An 8,622-nucleotide genomic window follows, 5' to 3' on the forward strand; every position below is an offset into this window, starting at 1 on the left:
TCTGAGTCCAGTGTCCCCTGTGTGTTTCCTTGGGCCTGAGTGGGGTTTTTTCCCCTCTGGAAAGTCCCAAGTTGAATCATGGAAATTAGAGATGAAACCCCCCCCCCGCCTCCCCCCAACACACACCCACACCTCATGGCTCAGCTCACTTCAGTAACCTGTAATCTGTTCTCTTCAGGTCAGTCAGTCTGTCCATCTTAGCTCCCCTGGAGGCCAGGCCCCAGCCCACCATAGTGGGTAGAGGGGATGAGGGGGTGTTGGGCGGAAGGGCAGGAAGGTGTCACGCTGGCTTGTGCAAGTCCGCAGAGCTGTCCTGTCCAGGGCATGGCAGGATCTCAGGGCTCGTGCCCGGCGCCTGAGGGCCCGTGGAGATACAGCCTCCTCCAGGAAGCCTTCCTGCGGCAGCCAGGTGCTGTGGGGAAGGGATGGCACCTTTCTCAGACTCTACCCTTGCCGTAGTGATGATCACACGGCTCTAAGCTTACTAAAAATCATTGATTTGTATGCACGCAAATGGGTGGACTTTTTTATAGTATGTAAACTACCTTAGTAAAGTGATTTAAAAATAAAATCCGGGACCTCAAGGCCCAGCCCAGCTGGGATCCTGTCAACCTCATGGCCACACTTAGCACCCACTTCCCATTTCCTAGGAACCCCTTCAGACTTGTGTCCCCTTTGGTAACCCCTAATCCTTAACTCGCAGGCTGGTCCCCTGGGAAGGCCTCTCTGCGTTCCCTTCCCTCTGCCAGTTCACATTGTTTCAGCCGAGCTCCCACATTCTCCTGGGGTAGCATGTTCTGTACCCCACGTTGTCTCCCCAGTACCATAGGGCACGGGTAAGCATGGGGAGATGTGTGCATCGGAACATCTGGGGTGTCTCCCAGTGGGCCACCTGTGCGTGCCTGTCGCCTGCACCCTCCCGTCCCTGCGCCCCCCAGCGGTGCTGCCTGCCTGAAGAACTCAGAACCGAGCCCTGCTGGGTGTGAATCCTGGGCCCTTGGGGCTGAGGGTGAAGGGAGGGTGCCACCACCACCTCCCGTGACCTCACTACCAGCTGGCATTATGACATCACTGCACTGGCATTCTTGTTTCCCGCCTGGGCTATCTCCAAGCCCCCCAGGTGGGGGCACTCCCCTGGGGTCTGTGACAGCTTGCCCCCCCAACCACGGAAAGGTGACCGGCACGGTAACAACCCTGGGGTGTGGGGGCAGCTTCAGGTGTGGCTGGATCACCTTGCCCTGGGCTACTCTGTCAGTTGCCAGGTAGAACAAAGATGTCACTGAGAAGGGTGACCAAACTTGGGTCCTGAGTTCAAGTTCTACTCCTGCTGGACACCAGCTGTTAGACCTGGGCCTGACAGCTTGAACCTGTGCAAGCTTCAGTTTCCTTATCTCTGAAATTGGTTCACAGTTCCAGTCTCTTGGCTTCTAGGGAGCAGTCACAGAGGGGAGAAGATCTAGAAATCATAGGAATACAGTACCTGGGACACTGTAGGTATACAATCAGTGATAACTGGTGGGGTTAGTTAGTTGGTAAGTAGCCTGAGTTCACCTGGTGAGTTCACCTGGTGATGGGAATTGGTTAGAGAAGGGTGGGGCCTGTGCCCTATAGTGCTGGCCAGGACCTGGGGTTAGAGACAAGGAAGGAGCTGCCTCACTGTCAGCAGAGTGGCCCCAACTTTGGCTAACCTGAGCCCACCCAGGACTAGTCCCTGAGGTCATGAACCCATATCACCCCCCTCCCAGCTCTCCTGTCCTCTCAATGTGTGCTGGGGCTCTGGACAAGATGGGTCACATCTGTTCCCACACCTCAGTCCCGCCTCCCCCCCCTCCCTTTGGGGGAGCCTTCTCTTGCTCCCAGGCCCTGAGTCTAGGGCCCTCCTCTGGGCTCTGTTTCCATGTCTCTCATACCCTCAAGTCTCTAACCTGGGCTCAGTGCCCAGGTCTCTCTCACGCCGATGGCCATGTCTCTGCTCCCCTCTAACCTTGACCCTCTGCCCTTTCCTTTCCAAATGGCCTTTTCTCAGACCTACCCCTTAATGCTGTCTCATGATCCCCTGTCTCCACCACCTGTCTCTGTTCTGCTTCCCTGTTCTCTGTGACACCCCCCCAGCCCTCCAAGACTAGCCCCCCCCCCATCCTCCACCCTCTGGGCTCTGTCCCCGCCCGTCAGCCCCTGGTCCCAGCTCCCTGGCCGGCCTGGCTCCTGCATGGACAAAGGGGTCCTTTGTGGGCTGACCGCGGCTGGCGGGGCGGCGGGGCGCTGGCTCCGCATTGCTGATGAAACGGAGCCCTTTGTTGTCCCTCCTCAGGCGCAGTATTTCTTTTTGGGGGCTGGATGCGTTCCTGGCAGGGCCGATGATGGATGCGCCCGCCGCCGCCCGCCTGCCCGCCAGCTTTCCCTCCCGCTCATTCCCGCTCCGCTTCAACGCAGCCCAGCTCCTCCCCTGCTGCCTGGGCACTGCCAGGCCCTTCTTGGCCTGAGAAGGGGCTGCTGTGTGCCCTTTAGTAGAAGGCTGGGCCTGGGACAAGATCGTCTCTCCGTCCTTACGTCCATCAGTAAAGCAAACAGGCCCGTGGTCAGGGGCCCAGCGGGACTCGGGCATCAGCTTTTCCCGGGGACTGGAGGAGAGGATGAGCCAGGTGCAGGGATAGACTTGGAATAAGCTTGGGGACTGGATGTTGGTATCTGCCCACTTTGAGATTTGCGCACAGAGACACCAGTTCTCCCCACCTTTTAGTTGCTGTGGCTGACAAACCACAGCGCTGTGCCTGCAGCACCTGTTCGGTGACATATCACGTCCTGTGGTCCCAAGCTCAGCATGTCCCAGGACCTGGGGGGCTGGGGGAGGGGAGTCGCAGTGGAAGGACAGAACTGGGAGCTCAGAGAGATTCAGGGAGCAGCACACGGAGGAGGCTTGGTCCCCACCGCCGGAGACCCGGAATGGAGACAAAAGCACAGAGCCCAGCCAGAGTGCTGGCCCTCGCTGCGCTGGAGGGAGCTGACTTCTAATTGACCTGCCCGCCCCGCACACAGAGCTGGATCCTGGAGCTGGGAGGAGGGAGGAGGGAGTGGAGCAAGAGCTGCGTTAATGCAGCTATCGATTTCTGCCACCAGCCAGCAGGCCGCAGAGGCGGAGGACGCACGAGGGGGCTAGGGCGCGGACTGCTGCCCTCCCCGACTCACCAGCCCTCGGGCGCCTGCCTTCTGTCTCCCCTCACCCCCAGTCTGGGGCTGTGGGCCCAGGCAGAGTAGCTAAGCTTGGCTGGTGAGGGACTTGGGTGAGTTGACTTAGGGTGTTGGTCTCTACCCCCGATCTCTCTTACGCTCATCCCCAACTCTTAGCCAGGGTCACTGATGCCTGGAGGCGTGTCTGTCTCCGGAACGAAGGCCAGCCTGGCCCTTAGGAGGTGATACGTGCAGCACAGCTGTCCTGGGCGTACATGACCCCCTTCCCTCTTCCTCTGACCTACCATCCCAAATACCTAGTGGCATCCGCTGGCTCGCCTGTCACTTCTTGCCAGTGAAACGAGCCTAGGTGGGGCCAGTGCCCACCGATGATGCCGATGCTAGGGGTGTCTGCCACTCACCCCACCCCGAAGACAGAGTTTCCCTTTCCTGCACTCACGCCTCATCACCTCCCCACAGTAGTCCTGGGACACGGACCCCTCGATGTCACCTTCTGTGAACGCGCAGTTGGGCTTGATGATCTCTGGGACCGAGTGCTGTGGCTGGGGGGTGGTGGGGTTGCCTGGGGACAGAGATGCTGTGTGTGCCGCCCCCAGGCCCAGGGCGGGACAGGCCCGGCCAGATGTGCGCCTCCGCCTTGCGCGCCAGCTGCTCGGGCTGGGCCCTCTCTTGGGGGTTGCTGGGCCACGGCAGGCAGACAGAGAAGCGACGCTTGAGAGCCAGGGCTGATGAGGAAACTGCCACTCCACTCCATCTGGACTCGTTCCTTGCAGAGCTCCTGGCCAAGGAGCCTGGCTGCTCTTGTGTCTTTGTCTTGGGGCTTGAGCAGAGCACGCTCTGTCTTAGGAAAGGGCGCCTCAGACAGGGAAAAGGCTCCATTCTCAGGAGGGCCCACCTCTTCGCTCAGTCCTGGACGGCACCAGCCGTGGGCCCTTCGTGTCACAGCCCAGCTCTCTAGGCTGGCGCTCACACCCCCAGGAAGGCCCGCCTGCCTCCGTCAGGTGTCCCCAGACCCCGACAGGACAAATCTTGGCCGAGGAATCCGGGTGAGCCTCCTCCAGGCCCCGGGGTGGAAGCGGCCCCATGGGCCGGTCAACTCCTGCACCTTGTCATCCTCATCTTACACTAGGGCTTGACTGGCCCCTGTTTCATGTCTTCACTAAGATGGTACAAAACATCAGACACCACACCAGGTGGGCCTGACTGAATAAGCACCTGGTCGTCCTGGTGATGGCTGCAGGTGTACTGCGGGGTGCGGGGTGGGGGGTGGGGTGGCGGCGGCCGAGACCTCGAATGTGGCTCTGACCCCGTGTGCCCTTGTTCTGACAGAGTGAAGACACTTCCACGTGGACCCCCGACCATGTGCCTGCCCTGAGCAGTCGGGCCCACCAGCCGTCTGTTGCAGGCAGTGGGGCCCAGTGCTCGTCTGAGGACCCCCCACGGTTGGCAGGCTCCCCCAGAAGCGGGCTCTGGGCCTCGGCCCCACCATGTCGAGCCTCGGCAGTGGCCCCCAGGACACCGGCGGCAGTAGCAGTAGCAACACCAATGGCAGCGGTGGCGGCGGCCCAAAGGTGGGAGTGGCAGACAAGAGCGCGGCCGTGCCCACGGCGGCACCAGCCTCGGCGGCGGACGACGCGCCACCCCCCGAGCGTCGGAACAAGAGCGGCATCATCAGCGAACCCCTCAACAAGAGCCTGCGCCGCTCCCGGCCTCTCTCCCACTACTCGTCCTTCGGGAGCAGCGGGGGCAGCATGATGAGCGGGGAATCTGCCGAAAAGGCTGCTGCGGCCGCAGCGGCCGCCTCCCTGTTGGCCAACGGGCACGACCTGGCGGCAGCCATGGCAGTGGACAAGAGCAACCCTACCTCAAAGCACAAAAGCGGTGCTGTGGCCAGCCTGCTGAGCAAGGCAGAGAGGGCCACGGAGCTGGCCGCCGAGGGACAGCTCACGCTGCAGCAGTTTGCGCAGTCCACGGAGATGCTGAAGCGCGTGGTGCAGGAGCACCTGCCGCTCATGAGCGAGGCGGGCGCCGGCCTGCCCGACATGGAGGCCGTGGCGGGCGCCGAGGCCCTCAACGGCCAGTCCGACTTCCCCTACCTGGGCGCCTTCCCCATCAACCCGGGCCTCTTCATCATGACCCCGGCGGGAGTGTTCCTGGCCGAGAGCGCGCTGCACATGGCCGGCCTGGCCGAGTACCCCATGCAGGGAGAGCTGGCCTCCGCCATCAGCTCGGGCAAGAAGAAGCGGAAACGCTGTGGCATGTGTGCGCCCTGCCGGAGGCGCATCAACTGTGAGCAGTGCAGCAGTTGTAGGAACCGAAAGACTGGTCATCAGATTTGCAAATTCAGAAAATGTGAGGAACTCAAAAAGAAGCCTTCCGCTGCTCTGGAGGTAACGGCGCCTTAGAGGGAGGTGTGTGGGCTCTTGCGTCTGTCTGGCAGTCCAAACCCACCCCCGCCCTCACCTGTTCCTACCTGGCCAAGAGTCTGGGGGATTCCCGGCCACCCCTGGGCTCGGGGGTTCTAGACCCAGCTCCCAGACACCAGTTCACTGCCCCTAAAGTCAGAGTCACATCCTGAGATCCCATTAGGTCGTAGTTTGCAAATCGAGCCTAAGACTGCAGGCAGGGGCCTGGCTGGGAATGTCAGGCCCCAGGATTCAGAACCTGCTTCTGGGCTAGGCATCAAGACACCTGTAGGCTAAGGCATCAAGACACCTGTAGAGATGTGAAGTTTCCCACTTTTACACGTGTCCTTGAGCTTCCAGTCCATGACTGAAGATTCTGGGACTCCCCTGCCCCATCTGGGGTGTCCCTTGGATCTTGTGATTTGTAGGTTCAGCCCTGCTCTTGCTCCTGCAGAGCTGAGGCCACCCAAGGATAGACTCAGCACCCAGATAATAGATTTGAGGTGCCTCGGAGCCCCAAAATCAGTCTGTCTGCAGCTACTGATCAGGGGGTCCTATGGGCCTGGGGCTAAAGGGGTGGCTTGAGCCTGGGGTGGGGCTAAGTCCTGTCCACCATGGGCCTAGCTTGAGGAAGGCAGAGGGGTTCCCATGCTGATTTCTCTTCCCGCTCATGACAGGGCCTGTCCCTGTGCTCCCAACCGCTTTAGCCTAGCTTCGGTGCTCGGCCTTGGCACAAAAGCATCTTTTGAGCCTGCTCGCCCTGCCCTGTCTCCACCCCTCTACGAGTGGGCTGGATTCAAATGTCCTGAACGGTTGGAAAACAATAATGGCATCTCAGCTGTGGCTACCCCCGCCCCAGCCCCAAACCCCACTCATCTGCTCTCCTGCCTGGAGGCTACACCTCCTGTAGGTGCGCACCCGCTTACCGCCCCCCTGCTGTTGCGTGCCTGCAGGCGCAGACGCAGCGTCCGGGTGCACACGGCAGGTAGCCCTCCTGCCTGCCAGGGCTCCGACACACGACACACGGTAGCAGAGCCGGGGACACACATCCGCATGCAGCCCCGTGCACACGCTTAGCACGCTCATTTGGAAGAGCAGCGCACAGCTCCCAGATGCACCATAGCTGCCCGGCGCCTGTGGCCTTTGGATCAGGGGGATATGGGGTCTTCCTGTCCGGAAGGAGGGTCCTGAGCGCAGTGACTCAGGAGACCTCAGGGTGCTCCGGGCTTGCCAGCGGCCCAGCAGGCCAAGGCTCCTTCTCTGGCCTGGCCAGGATGGCAGGAACTCCATGGGGTGGCTGCTTTTCCTCCAATGCCCATCCCTCCGCCATGAGGCCATCCGCAGGGGACGTCTTTGCACCAGGCCCGGCCGGACCCTGACTGAACTCTCTCCTTGTTTTTGTCTCCCGCCCCCGCCAGAAGGTGATGCTTCCGACGGGAGCCGCCTTCCGGTGGTTTCAGTGACGGCGGCGGGAACCCAAAGCTGCCCTCTCCGTGCAATGTCACTGCTCGCGTGGTCTCCGGCAAGGGATTCGGGCGAAGACAAACGGATGCACCCGTCTTTAGAACCAAAAATATTCTCTCACAGATTTCATTCCTGTTTTTATATATATATTTTTTGTTGTCGTTTTAACATCTCCACGTCCCTAGTATAAAAAGGAAAAGGAAAAAAAAAATTTAACTGCTTTTTCGGAAGAACAACAACATATAAGAGGTAAAGACGAATCTATAAAGTACCGAGACTTCCTGGGCAAAGAATGGACAATCAGTTTCCTTCCTGTGTCGATGTCGATGTTGTCTGTGCAGGAGATGCAGTTTTTGTGTAGAGAATGTAAATTTTCTGTAACCTTTTGAAATCTAGTTACTAATAAGCACTACTGTAATTTAGCACAGTTTAACTCCACCCTCATTTAAACTTCCTTTGATTCTTTCCGACCATGAAATAGTGCATAGTTTGCCTGGAGAATCCACTCACGTTTGTAAAGAGAATGTTGATGGCGCCGTGTGGAAGCCCCTCTGTATCCACCCACGTGTGTGCCGAGCCGAAGGAGGGGCTCGGAGAGGGGCGGGAGCAGCCACCAGCCCGGGCCCAGGCCAGTCATGCTGCACCCACCATCCCCGGAATGGGACCCCCCACCCCACCAGTGATGATTTTACCAAAATGGAAGGTCTGTCCGTTTATCCATTGAGATCTGGGGAAGCCGTGTCTTGATATTCCCTATTCTGGCTGCTTCCCTTAGAGAAAATGAGTCCCTTCTTTCTGGTCTTGCCGATGGCAACAGAAGAAAGGGCTTCTTGGCGTGGCCCCCTGCCAGCGGGGGTGGGTGCCCGGGGGCCCCCCTGTGGCCTGGGCTCCCCTGCCTATGGCCAGCTTCCTGCTGATGAACATGCTGTTTGTATTGTTTTAGGAAACCAGGCTGTTTTGTGAATAAAACGAATGCATGTTTGTGTCACGAAGCACTGCTGGCTTCTCGCTCTGTGGGTTTGGGGGCTGTTGCTGGGCAGGGGTTACGTGGGACCACTGTGTGTGGGAAGAAGCTTTGTATTCAGAGTGGGGATTTTTTGGGAAGTGAGGTCTTCGGATTCAGAAGGGGGCCAGAGCAGCAAGAAGCACCCAGTCTGGCCGACAGGGTGGAAACAATCTGCAAGTAGCCGGTACTGGAGCAGCTCACCTGCCTGACTCTGCCCCCACCTCATACCTGGGCCTCTGGGGACCAACTTGACCTAGGGCCTCCTCATCACCTAAAGTCTTCAAGGCCTGACCAGGCCCTCCATAGTGGGGGTGGGCCTGAGCTGCTTGGTCTGGTTCTTCCTGCATGACAGGGAACTAGTGTTTCCCCCAACCACTGAGGTGATTCCTCAGGCAGCAGTTTAAACTCAGGTCCATGGAGATCAGACTGTGCCCAGCATACACACACAGAAACACCCCCCCTCCCCCCACACCCTTCTTCAGGCATGAAGGGTGCCAGACCCAGGGCTTGGGGATGTCCTTCTGAGTGACTCCCCCACCCCCAGAAAGTAAGTTTGGT

The 8,622-nt window shown here is 59.5% G+C and overlaps 1 protein-coding gene across 3 annotated transcripts in view; it reads left to right on the top strand.

Annotated features, from left to right (window-relative positions):
• Positions 1-8,050, top strand: part of CXXC5 (CXXC finger protein 5) — a 32,134-nt gene extending 24,084 nt beyond the window's left edge. For 2 of the 3 annotated variants that reach the window (XM_004686793.2, XM_004686794.2), the window contains exons 2-3: positions 4,519-5,579; positions 7,013-8,050. In XM_004686793.2, coding sequence (XP_004686850.1) covers positions 4,677-5,579; positions 7,013-7,057 — 948 coding nt within the window. In that variant the 5' untranslated portion in view covers positions 4,519-4,676 and the 3' untranslated portion in view covers positions 7,058-8,050. Of the gene's footprint in view, positions 1-4,518; positions 5,601-7,012 lie in introns of all 3 variants that reach the window. The other variant, XM_012728026.1, reaches the window with a different exon arrangement.
• Positions 8,051-8,622: the final 572 nt, after the last annotated feature.

The sequence above is a fragment of the Condylura cristata genome, unplaced genomic scaffold, assembly GCF_000260355.1.
Source record: "Condylura cristata isolate star-nosed mole 26May11 unplaced genomic scaffold, ConCri1.0 scaffold00021, whole genome shotgun sequence".
Lineage (NCBI taxonomy): Eukaryota > Metazoa > Chordata > Mammalia > Eulipotyphla > Talpidae > Condylura > Condylura cristata.